Raw genomic sequence first — 23,779 nt, forward strand, 5'->3', positions numbered from 1 at the left:
AGGGTTTAAAGGAGATCTGGAGAAGGACTTTTTACAAGGTCATGTAGTCACAGTACAAGGAGAAATAGATTCAAACTGAAAAAGAGTAGGTTTATATTGGATATTAGCAAAAATTCTTTGCTGCGGGGGTGGTGAAGCACTGGAATAGGTTGCCCAAAGAACTTATGAATGCCCCATCCTGGAAAGTGTTCAAGGCAAGGCTGGATGGAGCTCTGAGCAACCTGGTTTAGGGGAAGGTGTCCTTGCCCATAGCAGGAGCGTTGGAAGAATCATAGAATCATCAGGTTTGGAAGAGACCTTCAAGCTCAGTCAATCCAGCTGTCCACCCAGTCCTATCACTGTAACCCCTTAACCCAGCACCAGATCCAGACACCTCTTGAACATCTGCAGGGACGAGGAATCCACCACCTACCTCCCTGGGCAACCTATTCCAATACCTGATCACCCTAACAGTGAATGAGACAGTGAACTGTCTCATTTTAAGGCCATTTTCTTTTTTTTTTGTAGTAATGGTAGAAGACATCTTTAAGGTCCCTTCCAACTCTAAACCATTCTGTGTTTCTACATGTGAATAATTTAAATATATATATATTTCTTGATGATATTTTACATGCCCATTTTACCAACAGGTGGCCACAGCAAATGACCAGGAAGCTCTTGAACTCAAAGTTGTGTTCACACCACTGTAGTTCTCAAAAAAGGGTGTCAAGGTGTGAGCAGAGGTCTGCAGCTGTTCAGATGCCTTACTAACAGTGACAGGTATCTCTATGACATGAGCTGCTTTTTTTTCTTTTTTTTTGAAAGTGTTATGTTTTTGAAAATCCTACATTTACTAGGACTGTTAGAATTTGGCTAATTTGTCTCTTTGTTTTTAAGACCATTGCTGCTAATGTAATCTGTGTGAAAAGTTAGTATTTTAATGATTGCAATCCTTGGCTTACTAGCATGTATTGAGTAACAAGGCGATTGAAAACCCAAAGTAAAAATGGAGGAATGGGGTTTTGTGTTTCAGACAGTACACAGAGCTTGTCTGCCACCATCCATATGTGTTGCTGCATCCCTGTGTGGTGATACTGTAAAAGGAAGCTGCAGTTGGTTTGTTTCAGCACTTGACATTGAAGGAGCATTCCCTGAGCTGGATTTAAGAAACTACTGTTTATTTCTTTAATTATTTTATTTTACTGGGTGCTTGTGTGGTTTATTTTATCTTTGTATTTAATGGAATTTTTGTGAGTTCATTTCAATTAAAGAAGAGGTCTAGCTTGTGTAAATGGTAGACTTTCAAAGTGTGATTGAAGTTTCTTCTGGTGTACTGCCAGCCAAAGCTGCAGGACAAAGGTAAGACTGAAGCCCTCTTGCCAAAACCTGAGGCAGCATGTGATCCTGTGTTGCTGGCCTTACGACAATGAATTCTGCCATTTCAGGTGAAGTTTCTCATTGGCCTTCGTAGTTTTCTTGTGTAGTTTCATAAGGCACATCCTGTGTTTGACATGGGGTGAATTGGCCTGGGTTGCTCAGGGTGGGGAGAAGTGTATTGGCCTGAGAGTTTTGCATTGTTTTCATGCCTTTTGGGGTCTGGCATGAACCTGGAATTTAGTGAGATCTGCTGGTGTTGCTTTCCACACCCTGTTGGGTGGTGTTCTCTAGTAGAGGCTGTATTTTCTCACATAAGGGTTCTTGCACTCAGCCTGATGCTTAGGACACTTTTGGATCTCGGACAGCCCAGGTCACTGGACATGTTGTCAGGACAGTTCTCCTCTTCCGTGGTGTGTGAGCACTTTGCTGTAGTATGCATGTTTCCAGAGAAGGACAAACTGGATGAGCTTGAAGAGGTGGAGGGGTCTGTCTGGGTTGTAGAGAGATCTGCCTGCAGCGGAGGAATGAATGGAACCTTCCTGACCAGCAGCCTCTGCTTGTGCCTCAGCTGTGGATTCCCAGGCAGTGTTCTGAACTGGAGAAGTCAAATGTGAAGTTACATTTCTTCTCAGCATCTTCACTTCTGCTGGTGTTGTTGATTTTTAACTGTATTGTGGATCACTGGCAGGGTGGTAAGGCAGCCCCAGTGAGGAGTGACACAGCCTTTCCAGCTGGCTCCACAGCAGGGCATGGAAGCCCCTATGCAGGAACAGGATGAGCCCAGCTGGCAGCTGCCAGTTGGGCACTGGGAGGAGTATCCACCTTTTTTTGTTAGATGTGCTGCAAACCTATACACCTGTCCTTCAACTAAACTTTTTCTTGCCTCATCCCCCTCCCCCCTTCCCCAGTTTATATCAAGAGACTGTCTAGGAAAATATTTGGAGATACATAGCTGTGTTTGAGCTCTATATATCTGTGTCTTTTCTTCAGACTACCTGAAGAAGACACTACAAGGTGATAAAAACAATTATTTGTAAAAGTTTCTTGTTAATACAAATGAAATCAGAATAAGACTTCTTTTAATATCACTTGTTTCTTCTTTAAACAATGAAGATGTTTAGGGATTGACAGAAATTTGATTTTGTATATACATGTAATGAAATGCAACAAACCACACTGCTTGTCTACTTGACAGCAGTTCTTTGTGGGTATAAGTTTGCTGATTCAACAGAGAATCTGCTGAGTGAGGTCAGGGTTAGGCAATGTAATTTTTATTATGTGTTTTTTCTATTCATGCTACCACTAAGTTTTCAATATTAATATCATATGTAGAGGGTTTTCTCTCTACCCTAAGGCTGTTCCATCCTACTCTGCAGAAGAAATAAAAAGTAATATTAAGCTAAATTCCATTTGCTCATTAATATCACTACTATAGGAAGTTTTTCCTTTTTTTCTTTGGCTTTATTTTCCTTTCTGTTTCAATTTTTTTCTGAATCTTCAGATTTCATCATTTCATGTCACCTTCTTCTACCAGCTATGCAGACTGAGTGCACAAAAAAAAAAGGGTGTGTGGAATTCATAAGCCCAACCCAGATATTTTCAATTGTTCAGACTCTTCCAAGTTTAAAAATAAGTGGTTAAACTTGTTATGTGATACCATTCATATATGTTTAATTTAGCTGTCATTTGCCAAGACTATCAACATGCCAGGTATTTATTCAGTCAGAGATTAAATTTTTAAGTTATTATTTGCTTTGAGAGAAGAAGCAGTAGTAGAAATGAAATTCTTCCTCTTCCTACACTGTCTCTCTGGACTTAATCCTATGGTCAAGGACATGTGTGATAAAGCATAGCTTGCTTTTAAAAACAGCATGGTCAGGATAATTTGAATAAGGTTCATGCATTAATAAGTCTTTAGATATTAACAGGGAAATGGGGCTGCATGCAAATAATACTTTGACTTACCTGCACGCATGGCTTGAGTAGATGGAAGTGTTTGATTCACTCAAGGTGGACTTTTTGCTGCTGATGTCAAGCATATGTCAGGAGGCATCTGCTTCTGGGCATTCATTTGCTGCTTCATAATAAGCACAAAGGATATGTGATTGTTGATATCAGTGAGCATAGGTTTTGACACTTGCATGCCAGGCAAAACCTTCAGTGTACTCTGTTACTGTGCTTCTGGATGTAACAGACCAACTGCTCTGTCAAATCTAGTGCATCCTCTTGTGAGGATGTGATATTTACATTATAGCCAACAAATTACGCCATCAGAATCACAGAATAAGCTAGGCTGGAAAAGACCTTAGAGATCATCAAGTCCAACCTAAGGCCTGACACCACTTTATCAACTAAACCATGGCACTGAATACCACATCTAGTCTTTTTGTAAATATCTCCAGGGATGACGACTCCACCACCTCCCTGGGCAGCCCATTCTAATGCCCAGCCATTGGAATGGGCTTCTCTTTCTGCGAAGAATTTTTTTCCAGTGTGTAGCCTGAACTTCCCCTGGCACAGCTTAAGATCATGGTGCACAAATGCCTCCATGTCTGGGTGTATGAATGCTTCCATGTCTGTTTCCCTGGCTCTGAACATGGGTAGTGATGATTTACAAGTGGTTACAATCTCTCATGTCTTCCATTATCTCATGGTAATATTTCTGTCATATAATTTTGTCACCCCCTACTCAGGGTGGAGAAAAAAATGTTTGGTCAAGCAGTTTCCTAAACACATTCATCTTTCACTGGCTGGGCTGATCTGTTCCCAGATGCTGCGAGATTGAATTTAGCTTGCTGGGAGGCCTGGGGCAACTGCAATCTGAGTTGGAAATGTACTTACTTTGAAGTCAGCATTTGGTGGCATCCTTTCATAGAGGAACAAGGAGTGATCAACAGGATCTGCTTGTGCCTGTGTCAGTAGATGTCTATAATAATTTCTTTATTCATATTTTTGTAGAGGAAGTTGATAGAAGATAAAGCAATGCTGTACAGGAGCAGCTGAATCTAAACAGTGAATATTATTTGTATATTGTTTAGTCCTTTTTTTCATATATTACTGACTCAGAAGCAGAAATTATGGCATATGGCCTGATAGCATTCTCTCTACATCAGATATATGTGCATGATAATGCATATATATACATGCTGTATGTCATGTGAAGGTGTGAAGCAGGCCTGTGCTTTTGTCAAATTATGCTGTGCAGGAACTGTGGCTGTGGAAATGCTTTTGTGTTCCTGGCAGGAGAGTGCACCCTTCCTTCCCATGCTGTTGTGAGTAGCCCATGTTATTTCAGCAGCATTTACCTGAAGTACAGGGGTCAGTTGAGCTTGCAGGAATAACTTGGATTGCACCACTCTTTTTTTCTTCAGGGCTAGAATTAGAACATGAAGGGAGCAAGCCCCTTCACTTTTGTTTTGGCTGTAACTCTGGGTTTCTCCTGCTTTGTTGCTTTGCAGTTTATGTTGGGCTCAGAAGAGATTATTTGGAGGAACATGGCTTTGTAGGCTGCATTCAGGATTTTCCTTTCTGGGAAGTCAAATAAGCAAGAGAGGCGATGCTAGATTCGCTTGCTAGCAGTTGAGTTGAGTGTTCTCATCTCTCTTTGGGAAGCAGAGTGGCAACATGCGTCAAGTGAGCAACTGTTAGTCGCTGGCTCAGGGAGTGCTCTCTCTATGCTGGTAATTTCACCAATTATCACTATGCCACTGGCCTTCCTATTTCAGAGGAGGTGGCAGAGAAACTGTGGTGTGGCAGGTCTGACTTTATCTGGTGTCCTCAGATTTCCTTGACCTCTCTGACTCATTTTAGAGTCGGAAATGGTAAAAAGTCAGGGTGGTAACACATGAAGATAGCCTTGCTTGCTTTTTTAATTTTTTTTTCCTCTCTCTCCTTTTATTATTTTAATGCCTTAGTTGTATTCTTCTAGTTTTCTGTAAGACGTAGTAAGAGCATCTAAGAGAACTGTGCCTTTGCATAGCTAAAAGGCAGCTGGTTGGATGCCCAGGGCAGTACCATGTAGTTGCTCTCCACTTCCCACAGCTTCCATAGGTGCTATGCTGCTGATGCTCCTCATTCTCCTGGTACCTGGAGGTTGCATTCTCACAGGGGGAGCCAGCAAGTGGGGCTGTCAGCACAGAGGTGAAACTGAGCTCTGCTGAGGTTCTGCCAGAATGAAAATTTGGCTTTCTGCAGCATCAGTGGCAGAAGTCCTACTGACTTAATTGAGTCCAGGATACCTTTGTTCTGGCTTTCATCAGTTGTGGGGAGGAAACTCTGTAGTCAAACACTTACAAACTTGTATTTTTATTCACTGTTGCCAGGTAGGGGCTTTCAGATGGGACAGACACCCTTATTTCAGCAGAGTCTGCCAACAGCTTATGTGGCCATGCAATGGTAAATATAAGATGAAGTTTATTTCATTATGCTTTTTGCCTGTATTTATTATTAGTAATTGTTTTATTCACTGGTTAGTTTGATTTCAGTTTAAATGACAAGAGATAAAGAAAAGTTAATGTACTAGCTTTTCATGTGTCTGGAAAGTTGGTGGCTGGTAGGGAGAAGAGGCCTTGTAACCAGTGAGGTGACAGCTTCAGGATAAGGTCCAGAGTTGAAGACAGTCATTAAGTGCTCCAGCACTGAAAAGAGCTTGTGAGGCTTGTCACCCTTTTTGATACGAAAAGTAGTTCAGACAAGATAAGGAACCTGGAGGAAATTGCATGTCATTAATGCTGCTGCTTCTTTGGTTTTGACAAGGAGATGGAAGTCTCTTGGTTAAAAGTCCAGCTCTAAATCACCATTTTTTGTTGCTTGCATTTGAAGTATTTGTGCTGCTTGCCACTTCTGTATAACTGTGGCAGTTCATGTTATGAGGTAGTCTAATATATCCTGTTTCTTCCTGTGTGGGTGTTGTAGGCTCTGCTGAGTGTGCAGCTGGCTCAGACATGTCTACAAAATCTTGCAATCACTGCTGTGATGCCCCATCAGTAGTTACAGGGCAGCCTCAAGCATGTTTGCATTGAGTTATCTCTTGAGCAGCATTTAAAGCTCCTCACCAGCAGATGCCTTCAGTTTGTTGGTGATGTTTTCTCATGGATAACATGTAACGCCTTTCCTGTGGATCCCAGTCTGCTGACAGGAAAGTCTTGGTTTACTCAGTAAAGTCCATAATGGTCCTGACTCCTGCCTGTTTCCTGTGTCCTGAGCCAGTGCCACACATCAGTAAAATGCCCACAATAATCATCCCTAATTTGAATGTGTGTGATAAAGAGGGAGGGCACTTGGCTCCTTCCTCTCTCATTTGATACTGTCTGGGTGTGTTAACATGCCTGATTTATCAAGATTTTCTTCATAATGTGCTCTAGTTTGCACTGCATGGGGCCTATATAATTTTTGGTTTTGAGAGATTTAAAATCCATTCAGTAACACATATGCCTACAGGATACATTAAACAGAATTTTAAATGGACATTAACTAAAAAAAATTAGTTTATTGGAATATAAAAATCATTAAAACCCTTCTTTTCTTACTTAATAAATCAGGATTACACTTCAGAGTTCTCCTGTTTGGTGTTATTAGCGTGCTAACATCTGCAGTATTCTTTTTGGTTATATTTTCTGGTGTAGGTCTCTCACCTGCATAGTAGAATTGGAGTGGGGTTTCTTACTTAAATTTATGATTTGCTCTTAATAAACCAAAATACTTGAATTTTAGTTTAAACCCAGAAGTACTTGATTCCTGTGTCATTTCAAAAGAAGAGAATATCATAAAAATGAAACTAAAGTACTTGTAGTTCTAATAAGAAATTTAATTAACCAAATCAGCACCAGAAAAGTACACAGAAAGTCAGCTGAAGCTGTGAGATTTCCTGATAAAAGCACATGTGGCATCCAAGTAGTACAGGGTCTGGAAGCAGTTTAGACTGTTGTTTCAAAGTTGGGTATTTCTTTGTCTCATTGACACTGCATTTTTTGTCTCGTTAACCTTCATGTAATGTACTGCTGCATGTGATTCCTTGCTGTGTGATGGAGCATGTATTAAGACTGAATTATAAATGCTAATTAAGATGATTAGGGAGGGTAAGGAATGTCCTGGCACCTCTGATTCTTTTTCTCTGTGAGTGAATGTAAACTATATCTCACAAAAAAATGCATTGTTAGATCTTTTAGCGGATTTTTTTCTAGCTCCAAAGAGAAGCTTATCAGCCCTATAATTCAGGTGCTGGCTTCTCGCATGTCATGTATTTTTCTCCAGTTAGAATTTACAGATTAACTGCAGATGAAAAAAAAAAACAGAACAACAGGGTAGATTAATACCTTTTGTCTTCTAGATCAGGAAATTCAAGGTAAGTTGTCATCTTGCTTATCTTCCAATATGTCAGCAGATATGGTCTTTTGAATATATGGGGAACAGTGGGCACTGCACTTGGGTACAGCTTTCCCTTGTCTGCCCCAGGAGATTTGATGTAAGGTCAGCCATGAAACCATCACAAGTGCTTTTCCAAGGGCAAGTGAACTTCAGAGGAAGCACAGAGGCACTTCCCGTTTTAAGAGAGCACAAGGAAAGCTGGAAAGTAAATGGCTTTTGTAGTCCTGCCTGCTGTGTTTTGTGTGTCTCCTGCCTGGATCCTTGTAGCTGAAGAAACTTACCAGGTTTCAAAAGCAGAGATACCTTCTAGCCTGCAGCTTGTAAACACATTGGGGTAGTTGCTCTTTATTAATTTAATTCCTGCCTAGAAGTATATTTTTCTAATGTTATGAGAAGCCTTTTGGGCCCAAGGGGTGCTTTGGAACTGGGCCAGGATGCCTCTTTACTCTGGTCAGAGCCTTTAACTTTTGTCTGCGTCCTTTTCTTTAGTACATCAGGGTTTTCTAAAGTATCAGTGATGGTGTCATTATTTGCAGACAGTTGAGTGGAGGCAGGTGGAATAACACAGGTGTAATTCTGAAAAGTCTCCCTTAATGACCATCACCTGTCTGTTTTGTAGGATCTGTTTGTGTCAGGGTGAATAGATGAAATGAGCTTCAGCTGTGTATTCCTAGAGCGTTGTCACTGAATGAGGAATGATGATCTGTCATCTCAGAGTAACAGGTGTTAGTGTTCACCAGCATGTACCTATTTAAGCAGGTTAATCATACTAAACAATTCTTCCCCATCTGCACCTCAGAGAGACACTGTTTTAAGGCTGTTTCTAGTTGAAACAGGTAGGAATAATATTCTGTAGTAATTTTAGTAGTTTTCCACTGAATTGCCCACTGGCTTCTAAGCATATTATAAAACCTAGGAATTACCCAGCACAGAAAATTACATCAGAATTTCATTAATGATATATATTGTTTTTCCTTGATTCTTTCCAAACTATTCCATCTTCTGTGGGAATAGGGCAAGCAGTTTACTGCAAGGAGCACTAATCTGTGGTCTTCAGGCCTCTAGAGAGTGATTCACAGTAAGTGATAGTGAGGTTAAAAGTGTGTGAGTACAAAAATAGAGCGCAATCTGGGATACCTTTTCTCAAAAAATGCAGTGCAAATGCACCTTGAATTTACAAGTTAGTTGACTGTGCAAGTCACTACAGGAGAGTTTATAAATCAGTGTTGCTAAGCAATAAACTTTTATTGAAGGTGATTATTGATAAGAGGTTAAGAAAGGACAACCACACTGAAATCTGAACAGTGTGGTTATCATTTCAGGGATAACACGCAGTACAAGTGTTTATGAGATAGCCTCAGGCTTGAGAAACCATACATTTAGTCATTGAAACAAATCATCTGTTCATTACTGACATGATTCACTGTTAATAAATATGATAAAGACTATTGTGTATTGGCAAAGCCTATTAGAACTGGTAAGGTACCTTTCCAAACCTAGAGAGCTCATCATGGGGTTGTGGCATCCTCGCAAAACCGCAGCTGACAGGTAGCAAGCAGAGTGAGTGCATCTGAAGGATGACCATTTGCCCACAACATGCAGAAGGCCACCAGTGCTTCCAGCCTGCTTGGAAATACTCTTGCTTTGTCTCCTGACAGTTTTTTCCACAGGCGAGCATGGTTCGTAAGAGTCCAGTTAACCAAAATGAACCTGACTATAACCTCATGAATAATGCTGAGAATTCTCATTAGTTGTCTTGAAAGAGTTTTTAACCTTATGTTTTTTGCACTTACACCATAGTATTTGCCTTCTGCAGAGAATTCAGTGTGCAAGTGGCTTGTCTGCATGGTTGTAGCCTGCTATCTGCTTAACTGAACATCTTTAACAGCTCAGTGATGATTTGAGAGCACAGAGAATAGAACTGAGTGCCCTGGTAATAGGGATTGGGCATTTTACAGGGTAAGCATCAGTATTCTGACTTTCTCTCTTAAGTACATTTAGGATGTTAGCTTGTGTTGGGGAGGATGAATAAATATGATTGCCTGGCAAAAGATTTATGATAGTACAGCCAGGATGAAAACAATCCGCCCTACTGGCTGGACAATGTCCTTACCTACAGATAGGTCCAAAGGTCAGATGGACTGTTCCATCTCAACCCCCAAAATGTGTGGTTCATCCCACACCTGTAACCCTCCCCTAAAACATCAAGTGTCTGTGACCCCATTGGCCCAAGTCTTGTTCCAGCCCACCTTGAAGCCCCCTGATAAGGGGTCTCCGAGGGGCCAGACGCCCTCTTGGAACTCCCCCCCTCTTGGAACTTCCACCCTCTCCTGGAGCATCCTCTTGTCTCCCTCTACCCCTTGTCTCTCCCCTCCCCCATTCCCTCAGGCCTTGCCACCTGCTGCATCTGGCAGCTCCAAGCAAGACCTTTCACCATCCCTAATAAACCTGATATTCTAAGAGCAGCCTTCAGAGATCTCTCGTCTTCATCCATCCAAACTGTCCTGGAGTCCAGCTTCCCCGCAAGCTTGGATGACGTTGGCATTTTATTTGTTTGGTTTGGTTTTTTAACTAAGGCCATTATGCTTATGTATCAATAGCATAAAAATAGTAGAGTTCCTGTTTCCCATTGAAGCATACAATGCAAAGCAGTCTGATATAGTCACAGATGAAGAAACTGGATAATATTTCAGCTGAGCACAAGCAATATGATGTTTTCCTTAAGTGTTTTCTTTATTTTAATATTATTTTTGCAGGGAATGGGATGAGACTAATTGATGATTACTTGATAAATGGGGAAAAAACATTGTGAGTTTGCGAAAAATGAAGAAGAAGTCAAAAATACTGGTAGGGATACTGTTCACTGAATGCATTGCACTACTGCATTACTGTTTTCTCTGAAAGTCAGTTTAACAGCAATCTTTTGATTTTGGTCAGCATGAAACTGACAGTTTTAGTTGAGGTGGTGATGATTAAACATATTTGAGTCCTAAAGCTTAAATGTTTATTGCCTGTATTCATGTTTCAGTTCATCTGCAGCTTCACTTATGTCAAATGTTGTTGCGAAAAGAGCAAAGCTTCACCATTCCTGCCTGGAGTGCTGTTTTTCTACTTTGCTTTTCCAGACCACGTTTTTTTGAAGGTGAAGCTTTTTACCCATCCTCCAGCATGAATTGTTGGTGTCATTTTGTTTGGATCACATCTCCCAAGCTAAAGAGTTAAAACTATTTGTGTATCTCTGACTGAGAGATTAGATATTGCTATATTTTAGATTGCAGAATTTTACCTTTCCAAAATAGAACTTACCTGTGCTTGCTTGCCTTTAACCACCAGAGACTTCTGTTTTTCTTCAGCATGTGATTCAGCAGATTAGGTAAATAATTAAATAAGGTTAACTGCTCTCCCATTTCATTCTTCTTTACTGATGTGCAACCCAATGGAGTTGTACAGCATGGCACCAGCTCATAGTGTGGTCTTTGCCACACACTGAACGTGTGGGTGGTATCTCAAAAATCCTATGATACAGTTATTAGTGATACAGACCTTACAGTGCTTATTCAGGCAGTGTTTTCATTACTGCAGCAGGCACGTACCCAAATCTGGGGATTTGGCTGCTTTTTAAAATATTTTCTTTAGGGCTTGTCTTCTACTTTGTTTTGAGAACTGCTACAGGTAGACCTGTTAGGCTCCCTGGCATGGCTGTGGTTGCTACATGTAAAAGCATTGGTAGGTTCCAGTGTTATTCCTTGATCATTAAAGCCCACCCCATGTCCAGGTCCATCCCTGCTTTCATTCAGAGGGCCTTCTGAAGTAGCAGTGGGGAGCACTGCATGACCCCATGTCCTGGTTTGTAAGATAAGCACAGGAGGTCAGGTTAGAGTGCTTCTGGCTTCTTCTGGTCCTAAAAATCAATCTGTTGTGAAATTGGTATGTCAGCTGCTCTGTACCAGGGAATGAGGGAATGCCTTAGTTACTGGAAGGAGAATTAGGCTCTTGTTGGAAGATAGTACACTATGATTCTTAATCAAAAGTGTGGGTGATGTATAAAAACATGATTACTTGAGGATACCAGCCACAGGCTAACAGATCATTTAGCCTTCCTGTCAGAGGGTGAGCCCTCAGCAGTTCAGCTCCATTGTGTCAGGGCAGGAGTCCAAGTCCTGGCTGGGCAGAAGCCTGTTTTCTCTTCTGTGGCAGCTATGCAATGTTTCACAAGGACCAGAGTGGCTAGGTCTCTGCTGTGTGTTGGAACACATTTCAGCCTCTCATGAAATGGGTCATATATGGGGAGATGCCTCTGGTAGCAAATTTTATAACCGTTATTCACTGGCACATCCGAGACCGGGAAACTGCAGCCCAACACTTTTAAATGATTGATTAAGTTGGTGAAAAGTTTGAAATTAGAGAGATAATATTAGGAACTACTTCCATTAAGCTGTATCATCTCACCTTGATTACTGTTTATTTTGCTTTAAATTCACCCTTGGGCAACAATGATTGTGTACTTCAATCCCTGCTTCCTCTCTACAGATGTGCTCATTCTATTTGCTTCTGGTCTTTATTTCTTTTTCTTCTGGCATAAAAACTTTATTTTTAAAATACATAAAGCTGTAGGGTTTCTCTTCAGTAGAATCAAATGGAAGATCAAAATATAATTAAATAACTTTCATTTCTTTGCCAGAAACAAATTATTTTTTCTTGTCTATTTTGGGTGACTTTATCATGCCCGCAAGGAAATAATTTTCATTGTACCTGTCAGTGTGATCCTGCCTTAAAAATTGAATGAACTTTTACAAGTAATATGAAATTCCAATAAATGTTTGAAAAGAGAAAAGCATAAAATAATTACGTACTATAGTAGCCATGGAATTCAGATTACAACTGCTAAAACAGAGCAGCAATTTATTTTAAAAAAATTAAGTAGATAATCCCGATTGTTGCCTGAGCCATATCCACTAGTAATCGTTCATTCTTAGAGTCTGCTGAAAATTTCAGCTCTTTAGAAAGTGTAATATTTGTGTAATATAATTAATTTTACCAAAATATTTTAAAATAATATTGGGAACATGTTACTGTCAATAGTAATACATTACAGACCTATAACCTATATGAGACATTTAAAAGTTTACAATACTTGTGTTGCACATAATTGTAATTAATTGATACATTTAGCCTGTGATAGACAAAATAAACTTGAGCATGTTCTTTGGTATTTTTGTTTTTAATTTAACTGGCTAATTTAAATATTATAGATGGCAAAGTGGAATGGAGTTCTAGTTTATGCTGTAAGGGCGTCTGGATGAATTTGTGCCTCTTTTGTAGTTACAAACATTATCATGCTCTTCTGCAGTCTGTTCTCAGTCTCTCTGAGATTTGTTTTGCTTTTGGTTTCCATTTTCAGAATTCTTGAGGTGCCTTTATCTTGCTGCTGATCTGTTTGTATTTCCTTTATATTTTTGTTGTGTATGTTACAATTTTTCTGAGCTGCTGCATCAGAAACTGAAAGGATTTTACTTACAAAGAGGAAATTTAGCTTGCTGTTTATTCTGATAAAGTGGTTGTGCCTTTCCTAGCCAGTGGTCTGGGTTGTCTTTACTTTGCCATAAGAAACAAAGAAAGAATGAAAAGGAAATGTTCTCTGAAAGATATCGCCTTCACAAGTTAGATCACTGAGCATGAATGACTTCTACCTTGCTGCATCTTGGTGGAGTATGAGGTGTGTGCCTCAGGGCCAGGCTTCTGACTTTTCTGTGCACGTTGCCAGGGGAAAGGGAGCAAATGAACATACTCATTTGTAATTTTTTTCCTGCTTATTTACACAAATTTCCCCTCAAAAGACTGTAGGAGTCCAATCACCTGAAAATCAAGAATGTTTATTCCCATGTTTCCTGGTTTTCACCCAAGAGGTGTTGTGTCTGTATTTTCTCATCACTATGCACTTGCTTGCTCAGTTTGTTTCTCCTGATTATGAGATGAATTATACATAACTGTCACAGAAAAACCCTTTGCACCTATTTGAGCCTTTTGACCAGACTGCAAATCGACTTGACTAGACTGCTAGTTGGTCCGTGCATAAAAAATGAATGTTTCCCATAGTTCTATGGTAAGGAATGGCTGAGGTTTTGTTTTGTTTTGTATTGGATTTTTCTTGGTTTTGTTGTTGGGTGGGGTTTTTAAGGTGTCTTGGGGTTTTTTTCTTCTGTATTTTTATATTCTTAATTTTTTTTCTGCAGTTTGTGTGTTTGTGTGCGTGTGTGTGTGTTTATGTTTTTGTTGTTGCTGTTCTTGCTTGTTTAAAATGCATAGTTAGAGAGAAATTTTGCATAGAAAGAACCAGATTCTACAAACTGGTGAATTATGGAGCACTTGCAAAAGTCCTGCTGACATGCATGGAATTAAGTCTGTTCTATACCTGTTAAGTTGCCTTTGTTTTGCAGGGCAGAGAGGATAATTCATTGGGAATAGTGGAAATGGGTAGCATTTCACTGTTTCAGTTTTTTCTTTTTGTGCGTGTGTGTGTGTGTGTTAGACCTTATCTGAAGAAAGGCAATCTCTGCATAGCTTTGCCTTGGGCGTGGAAGTCCCAGGACCACTGCTGCTCAAAGGATAGATTAAGTTTTTCTGGGATAGAATTGTAAAGTCAAGGTTACATCCTGTTACTTGGTAGTTATATATTAATAGGTTGTAGGTCCAAAGGGCTTGTGTTACCTTGTCTTGAAGTTCATAATCTCATGAAACTTCATTTCTTCTGTGCTGAACTACAGAAACATTGATCTTATTAGTGAGTGGTAGCTGCAACCATAACAGGTCAGTTTCCTTGGTTTTCCTTTTCCATTTTGAGAAACCTTGTGCTTTTACTGAGAACAGTGCTGGTAGTTGATTTATATATTCCGCCTAGTTATTTCATGACTTAATGTATTTTTCCCATTTACAGTTAAGTAAGAATAAATAGCTCAAGCCTCAAAAGAAAAGCCCCTGTACATTTGTGTATTCTAATCGGCTGCTTGTTTTCACTGTCTTTGTCTGAAGGACTGGATGGAAGTATTTGTGTAACCATGAGTTAAACTTGATCATAGATCTGAAATGTTCCCACTTGTAACTTCTCCTGCAGACTAGGACCTAATACAGGGTCTTAACAGGTATCTCAGTAGTGAGAACAGTGAAAGATGTTTGTGGACAGAAGATGGCTGTTGAACTAAATTTAGGTTGAATTTATCTCACACTGAAGAATGGTATGCAACTTTTTTATAGTATGTTGTGGTTATAGCATGGAAAGTACCCTTGCTTCCCATGCTTAAAGCAGGCTTTTAAATCACTCACTTTCTTTGTACATTATTTTAGTGGGGGTAACAATAAGGTTTTTATTGCGGAGTGATTTATATTGTCCTCTATAACCATTGTTGCTCTGACAGAGAAAGATGAATTTTTTTTTCTCACTCACATTCAGTAGTATTAACAGGCTTCTAGGCACCTTCTGACAGCAGTTGCTGGAGCCTGTCAGAAAAAGCAGCTGCTCTTGTCAGATTAAGGTAGAACTAAATCTGTGGATTTCAGTCTGCAATTCATGGAGCTACATTCTACTACAGAGATGTTTCAGAAGGTTTGCTATATAATGCAAATCTGTGTGACATATCACTCCACAAATGTGAACTGCAGAGGCATCTGCTTTTACTGAAATAGTTTGAGATATATCATTTGGAAAATGTTGAAAAACAGGAATTTCAAGCAGTCACAATGAAAATATGTATAAGTCACTGTTGTGGAAAAGTTCACATGAGGTCACCTAACTGTTGCTAGGTTAGAGAGACTGCAGTGGGAATGTTTTCCCTTTTCCTTTCTCTGATGTCTCTGAAGGAAACAGACCTGCCCTGTCCTTTCTGCACAAAAGAAAAGGAGGATTGTAGTATCTAAAAGACCCTGTCTGTATAATGCCAAAAAGAAAATGCATTGTTAGATGTTATATGGAGTAAAAGTGAGAATCGCTGGTCAGTGTATGACTGATGCTTCTGTTGGTGTGATGCCTGATTTGCTGGCACACTGTGCACACTGCCCCCCTCTCACCCCCGACCTCAAGCAGTTTTATACAAGGTCTGTAACCTCAGTATTGGCTGATGAGTGCTTAAAAAGTTTAAAAAAATATATTAAAAAGATAAAAATCACACTCTCATTAAGGCGTCTGACCTTGTTTTTCTGTTCCCATGGAAAACCTCAGGAAGATTTATGTTATCACCAGGGAACAGACAGACACCTTGTGTAGCATAGTCCCAATTTACTTCCAGCTCTTTCACTAGCTTCAAAACTCAGTCTTTCTTCATTTCTTCCCTGAAGTTTCAAGTGTCTATGGCTTCAGCTATTTCAGTTTCATAGTTATTTTATTACAATTGCTTTATTTCTTCTACCTTTTTTCACTGTGAGATCTAGAATTTATAAGCTACATCATAATTGCAACTAGTTCTGCCAGGCTCGGAACACTTGCCTGCTTCTTTTCTTTCTACCCTCTTTGGTACTTTGTCAGATGCAATATGTTGGAATTAGCTTCCACATTATAGAACAAACTGCAAAAACAAAAAATAAAAGCTTGCTTTAATAAACAAATTATCATTTATAGTAGCTTTATAGCTACTTCTGTTGATGTAGTTGATATTATGAAGGGCAAGAAGTACATGATTTGTAAATTGATGTGAAATTCTTAAACTGCATGATTGTAAGGCTGTGTTGCCATGAATGTGGATATATGCAAAATTCCCATGTCTCTCACAACCTGCTTACAAATAACAACTGTAGCTAAACATAAAGGTATCTGAGGAAAAGATGAAACCCAATTTCTTTTTTTTTCTTCCTTCAATAGACAAATAAATTAAGAGTTTAGTTAATGGAGAGTCAAAGTAGTTAATGCTCTGAACTTATCATTACCTGGATGTGGAGGAGCTCAGGAGCTGCAAGTTAGTGAGTGACGACTTCATGCCCCACTCAGTGTATGTAGGGTAAAAACTGAATGTTCAAGGAAATTTCTGATAAAAGACAAATTTATCTATACTAGCACCTCACCTTGCATATCTGTAGAGAATGCTATTTGTTATGCATATAGGGATGGAAAGGCAGTATCTTCATCACTACTGATTTAACACTGCTTTGCTAAGGTCTCACTGAAATGAGCATTTTCAAGGAAGCAAAGAATTTTTGCAAGTTGAGACATGTCACAGAGGTAGTTGGTCAAATGCAAATACTGACTACAAAGTATGGAGGGTTTGAATTGCCTCTGAACATTTTTTTTTTTTTTGGTTTGGATTTTTTTGTTAATGTGATAAAGCTATTACTTTTTTCTTCTGCCAGGAGCTTACAGTTATAATCCAAACTCTGTTTAGTCTTTTTAGCTGTGAGAATAGAGGTTATCTCTTATTAAAGAAGAGTTTGATTTGGTATTTCAGTTCAGGTTTGGTTTTTTTTCCCCCCCTAAACACAGCTTTGTCCTTGGCTGATTTGACCACTAAGCTTTTCCAGCTTTTAAGGGTTAGAGTGCTTTTTCTGTACTCTTCCTTTCTGGACCTCAGTTCTTGTTGTTTGCAGAGCGAAAATCATGTGAAGAATCATAATCTCTTCCTGCACCCTAAAAACAGGCAGATTAAGAAAATGCAGGCTGTAGGCCTGTACAGTAATTTCTGAGTAAATATTTTACTGCTTTTTCCATCTGTTACACTAAAATCTGACTTAAACTAAGCATAAATCTAGTCAGAAGAGGTCACTGGAGTATTAATCATCAGAGTTAATCCTCTCAGACATGTGTTTGGTATGAGGCCAGCTATTCAGAAGTTTAACAGCACACATATGTTGCTTATCTGTCTGGCAGTTTACCAAAAAAGTAAACTTCAAGTCTGTGATGGGTTTATATCTCTGTGAAGTATGCTTTCTGTTTGGTGCAAGCTGATGCAGCTTTTCTGTATATCACACATGGTGCATAGCCTGCTACTGAAGAATGAGTTTCTTTCCAGGGTGCTTTTCAAAGAGCTGTAGTGTTGGTGTTGCATGGTAAGAGGTGATATCATTCACAGCTGACCTTTTCATGGTGCTTCCCTATGAAGTACCATGAGCCAGATTTAATACTACTAACTTAGAGCAGAGGAAGAGACAATGTTCCAAGTAGAGTAATACTGTGGAACCCAAATATAGCTGAATGAAACCTCACCCTGCTTCCACTGCTGCCATTCTGACTTGGAGGAAACATTCATGTACATAAATACAACTCTTTCTTGAGTCAGGTCTGGACTGGACCCAGCATTTCTGTTTCTCACTTCATAGGAGTATGCTTCATACTCAACAGAAAAACGATTATATCATATCCTAATTATGGAACTGATTCATCCCCTGGGGCATGGAAAGCAAACAGTAAGAGAGAGTGCATCATTAAAAAATTAGCGTATTTTTAGAGAGGATGTAAAAATAAAAGTGCAACTCCACTGAAAAGGTTAATGATGAAGAAAAAAAATTACTTGCATTAAAGGAATTTTTTTTAAATAGTCTGAGATTATGGCTAAAAGAACATATATTTCTTAGTAATGTGTTTGGATTTTCTTGGAAGAAATTATTAATTTTCTTCTTGCCTTTCTTTCTCAAGGAAAAGAATGAAAGCTCGTGCTCCTCCTCCACCAAATCAACCTTCTGCAGCAAGTAGAATTCACAGTGAGCCTAAGTCACCTGTAGAGACGGCTGTAATTTCTGATCAGAACCTTGTGAGCATGAAGGAGAACATGATAAACAGACTGGTGGACTTCACTGTCGTTTTACCCAGTGGGGTGGAGCAGAAGTGCACAGTGCAAGGAAGGTAAGGCTTTGGTCAACTCCCACTTTTTGAAGCCTTTTGTTCCCCATGGGATGCTTGGTGATGCTGCTTTTCTGAGTTTATGGGGCTTCTCTGTCATGCTTTTTTCTGCATTTTAAGCAGCTGTTGCATCAGAGTCCTGAGAGCCAAGTATAAAGGACCCTCTCTTCTGGGGCGAAAAGGATTTAGCTGCTGTTGTGTCACTGTTTTCCCCATGGATCAGCACATGTACAGATCTATCCCTTTCAAGTAGTGTCACTGTGCTTAGGTTGTATCACATCTCAATCCAGAGTGGGCTCGCTGCAGTGGAAGTAGGTGCTGCTGGCAGACAGTCCTGACAGTATGAGTGCCTGGAGGCATGCCAGGAGGCAGGCTTGGAAGATGGATGATTCATCCCATTCAGAGATTTCGCCTTCACAATTACAGTGCAATTGTGTAGACAGCAAAGCATCTGCTCATATTTAAGAAGCCTTTTATATATAAAGGTGTATTTTTTTTTTCCATGGAAAGAGACAGGGATTTCCCGTGTTACTTACTGGGTACAATCTAGAGCAAATTGTATTAGAAAGGTAATTTTGAGATAATTTTCTTCACTTTGGGATCTCTTCTTTATCCTCATTCTTTCTGTGTAAATTGTTTTGATAGAGGGAGACATTACTTTAGGAAATAATACGGAGAAGTTTCAAAAATATAAACAATACTATGATGAAACCATAGCAAACAATGTTGTGGTCAGGAGTAATCAAGAAACTGTAGAAAGTGTAACACCATATTCAAAAGGTGTGTAGGTGTAGGCACACAGTTTGTGGTAACTGGGAGTGGGGCTGCAGTGGAGCCTCATCCCCAATGGGCTACAGGTGTGCAGGACAGGTGAGCAGCATTGAAGGTGATGAGACATGCAGTGCTGACCAATCACCACAGGGTGCAGAGGGCACAGGTGTGAGGCATGTAAGATGAAGCGTATAAAACTTTGGACTGAGGGGCAATAAAGAGCAGCAGCCTGAAGCTTTCTAAAGAGGTGTTGCTCTGTATGGGCTGGTGCTTTCTGATATAGGGGGGTGATACTCTGTGTATCTTGGCTGTCTTAACTGTGACATGTAAGTGCCTGTTGATAAATCAGAATCTGTGGTTATTTTACAATTAATGATTTCAGTACCTGCATTTATAGCAGTAGTTAGTCTGCATTCCAGCAGAATGCAGGTCTGGTCTCATATATTAGTCTGTGTTGACTGTTTCCCTCATAACCCATTTTGATGGCTGAGGAGGATGTATAAACTGATGTTTGGTGTCTGGGACTTCTTTCTTCCCCCTGCTTTTCTCATATGCTTTTTTCTCTTTCACTTATCCACTCTTGGAAGACAAGTGCAACATGTGGGTGTTTGAAAGGAAAGCACTACTTATCAGAACTCTCAGATAAGATGTGTAGTGATAGAGTTTTTATAAGGAGATTTGGACTTAATCAGAGAAAGAAGAGAGCAGGCCTGGTAAGTGGAACAGAACATGAAACTCGCTGACCATTGTATCGCAAAGGAAGGTGGTGTTTCAATGGCAAATGCAAGCTGACAAGAGGATAATATTCATGCATTATCTTGAGACATAGATAATTGCCAGAAGGTTGGAAACTTTTTTTTTCCCTCCAAAGCAAGCAGTCCAAGAGTGGTCTTTTAATGTGACTTTTGAAGAACATAAAAGCTACAGGAGCAAAGAACAAGTAGAAAGTCCCTGTATAGTAAATATTCTGTGTCTCACACAAGTGTTTATCATTATGTATCCCGTACACTGAGACTGAGTGTTTTGTTTATTGGAGTCTTTAGTCTGTAGACAAAAACCTGAAAAAATAGCAAATATGAAACTTCATGCATTTCTGTGAGGTTATTTGTTCCATCTTCATTAAGCATTCCAAGCAACCAAAATTTTCTTTTCTGTGAAGGTGCTCATTTCTCTCCAGGGTTTGCGTGACAGATATATGCCTCTAATTTAGGTGGCAATAAAGTTCCTGCTTGTTTTAATGTGCTAATCTGCACATCACTGGGGCCTAACCTAGGCAGTGGCTGTTCCCCCCTTGTGCTAGCTTGAAGACTTGGAGAAGTTAGTGACACTGATAGCCAGCTGTGGGAAGTGGAAGATGATAGAAACTGAGGAAGTTTAATTAGGATTAATCATCCTTACAAGCTATGAAATGAGAAAAGAGTATTCTCTAAGCCATGTATTACAGTGGCATCAGTCTCATGTGTAATGATGTTCTTTCTAATGAGTGGAAGATGCAGTTTTCTATATATTAGCCCTGGTTTTGTTTTTAGGTATGTGGAATAGTGAAAAATAATAATGTCAAGATTATCTGAAACTTTTAGGGGGTAAACTGTCCTAAGTCTCCAGGTTTGTAGGAAAGCCCAGGTTTTTTCAACTTTTTGCATTGTTTTAATATTGGGATCTAAATAGCGATGAAATAAAATGATACTCAGGGGTAAACATTAAGTGATGAAGTTACCGGATTTTAAAAAATGTGGTAACTTTTCTTTTTTTTTTTTTCTTTTTTTTTTTGTTTGAGGCAAGTGTAAGAGCCAATGCAGGTAATTAATTACTTTCCCTGCTCACTGTTTATCTGTAATGATCTCATGGAAGGACATTTCGGAAAAATCTGCTTTTGTTTATACTGCCATAAATCTTCATTATTTTTGTTGCCATCATTAAAACTGTATTCTGCAAAATCTCTTTTTTGGCTACCCTGGGGAAATAATTTTTCTGCTTCAAAAAAATTTGCAAATCTGTGCCCTGGGCATATTCATAATGAAAAATGATTCTGTAATTTCAGGAAAGCAGTTCACAGAACAATGAGGTACACTAGATTATATTTGAAAATATAAATACTGTAGATAATTAGTATCACTTAAGATTATTATAAGTGAACTAAAAGTAAAAATTACATCTTTCAATTTGTTCATTGTATGTAGGCAAAGAAACATGTTGTAATTTAACTTTGTTCTCTATGTAAAAAGTTCCTGCAGATATCAGCAAGAGGGCAGAAAGTTCTCATTAAGTTTTTGTGAAGATACTTTAAGAAAAAAAGTTTGTACTCTTTAAAGATATTTTATTGGTATCTGGAACCTTGAAATTATTTTATTTACATAAGTTAACTCAAGCTGATAGTCTCTCTAACAGCTTATTGCCATCTTGTAATACACAATTTGAGAATTTGAAAATGTGTTGCACAGTTTTTAGTGCAAAGATGAGTTTTTAAGGAGTGTGTGCAGTAGAGTAGTATTAACAGTTTTCTTTTTGAAACAATTGATCCCTGGAAACTGCTGTAAAACATGTAGAAGTATTCATGAAAATATTTTAGTCTACTTCCCCTTGAAAAGGAGGGAAATGTTATTGTGTTTGTACTTGTGTGTGAGCACTAGCTGATCTGCTGAAATTATAGGTAAAGTGTTGGCCACTTACACATTTTATACATGTAGATCTGTAGCACATCCACACAAATGGTTAACAGGTCTGAGAGAGGTGGTGATGGGTAGACATTTAGATGGAAAACAAATGGAAAAGCTCCCAAGTTATCAGTTTTCTGTTCACGAGTCTCAGAGGTAATACTTTCAGTGGATAACTGTAAGTAAAGGGATCATGCATCTGTCTCTGTTCACACTTGGTGGCACTGAGGAGGACTTCCTGATTAACACAGATATAGACATTAACACAGTAGCTTGGAACTCAGTAGTATTTGAAATGCACTGTAGAAAAATGGGGATATTTGAGGCTAAGAGAGATTTTTTTTGGAGTTGTCAACACTTGGCTGATCAATATGCAGAAAAGTAAACTGGACAGTTGTTGCTCCTACTGTTATCTTATATGTTACACAAATTCTCTCATACATATGATATCCATAAAGCAGGACACTAGAAGTAGTAATAAACTAGCCAAAGCTGTAGTCTGATTCTGCAAATATTAGAGGACAGAGTTCAGTACAAATATTCTCACATAGTCTCAGTAATAGACTCTTTATTATGGGTTTGTAGCTTGACATACAGAACAGTGTCTCAGGAAAGATTGAAGGTGTGAAATCAGCCCAGGTTGGTAAAATATTAAAGAGGCATTGTCAGAAGAAGATAAACAGGGAACATGGCAAAAAGATTAAAAATTAGTTTAACTAAATACTGAATAAGAATCAGGTCAATATTGCAGTAGTTCAATGTAGGCTAAGCGGAATAAAAAAATTTGTACTCAAATTTATGTTGGAAGGGGCTGCTGGAACACACAGTCTCTAGGCAAGTTTGAATACCTTCAGGGAAAATGTTTCTCTGCACCTCTTTACCAGGGCTAAGACCATCTTTATGGAGATTATATGTTTACTTGTACCTAAATGGAATTTCCTATTCAGCACTTGTCTCTTGCCACTTGTCCTCATGCTGTTCACTCTCAAGAAGAGTCTGTCTCTGTAACCCTACAGTTCATATTTATAGACAGTAGCAAGGTCTCTTCTCCACCTTTCTTGTTCCAAGGCTCAAAAAGCACAGTCCTCTGTCTCATGTGTCATCTTGATGCTCCTTCTGTGGACTTGCTCAGTTGTGGAAAATAAGAGCCGAATGTACAGGAGCAAGCTAAGAAAACAAATAGAAAACATAAGTGTCTTATTTATCAATTTCCTGAACTTTTTTGGATACAGCTTGCTACTTAGTGTGTACATTTTTGTTTGTGTAGAAAAAGTTGTAATCTTTTGATGAAGTGCCTGCTGTACTTTGAAGCATGCAAAAATAAAGACGAATGTTATTTTCTAGTTTGAATGCAAAGAGTGAAAGAATTAGAGACTTTGGGTCATCCACCCCTTTACAGTATTATGTTTTCCAGTCAATTGCTAATGTAGATTCTTAATGTGTATTTGACATTGACCTAAATAAAGAAGATCCTTTCCTCCAGTTTAAGATTATTTTTCAATTTTTTCTTTAAATCATGGAATCACAGAGTAGTTTCAATTGGAAAGGACCTTAAAGACCATCTGGTTCTACTCCCCCTTCCATGCATCAAGGACTTGCTCAGAGCCCCATCCAACCTGGTTTCTCATGCTTCCAGGGATGGGACATCCACAGCTTCTCTGGACCAGTTCCTGTGCTTCACTATTCTCACAGTGAAGAATTTCTTCCTAATAGCTAATCCAAGCCTTCTTTCAGCTTGAAACTATTACCCCTTGTTCTATCACCACATGCTCTTGTGACAAGTCCCTCTCCATCTTTCCTCTAGGCCTGTTTAGGT

At 39.1% G+C, this 23,779-nt stretch overlaps 1 protein-coding gene across 6 annotated transcripts in view; it reads left to right on the forward strand.

The window, feature by feature from the left end:
- Positions 1 to 23,779, forward strand: part of COBL (cordon-bleu WH2 repeat protein) — a 156,556-nt gene that overhangs the window by 24,218 nt on the left and 108,559 nt on the right. For all 6 annotated transcript variants that reach the window (XM_031503982.2, XM_077785100.1, XM_077785068.1 and 3 more), the window contains exon 2: positions 18,335 to 18,541. In XM_031503982.2, coding sequence (XP_031359842.1) covers positions 18,335 to 18,541 — 207 coding nt within the window. The remainder of the gene's footprint in view (positions 1 to 18,334; positions 18,542 to 23,779) is intronic.

This window comes from Lonchura striata, chromosome 1 (genome assembly GCF_046129695.1).
Source record: "Lonchura striata isolate bLonStr1 chromosome 1, bLonStr1.mat, whole genome shotgun sequence".
Lineage (NCBI taxonomy): Eukaryota > Metazoa > Chordata > Aves > Passeriformes > Estrildidae > Lonchura > Lonchura striata.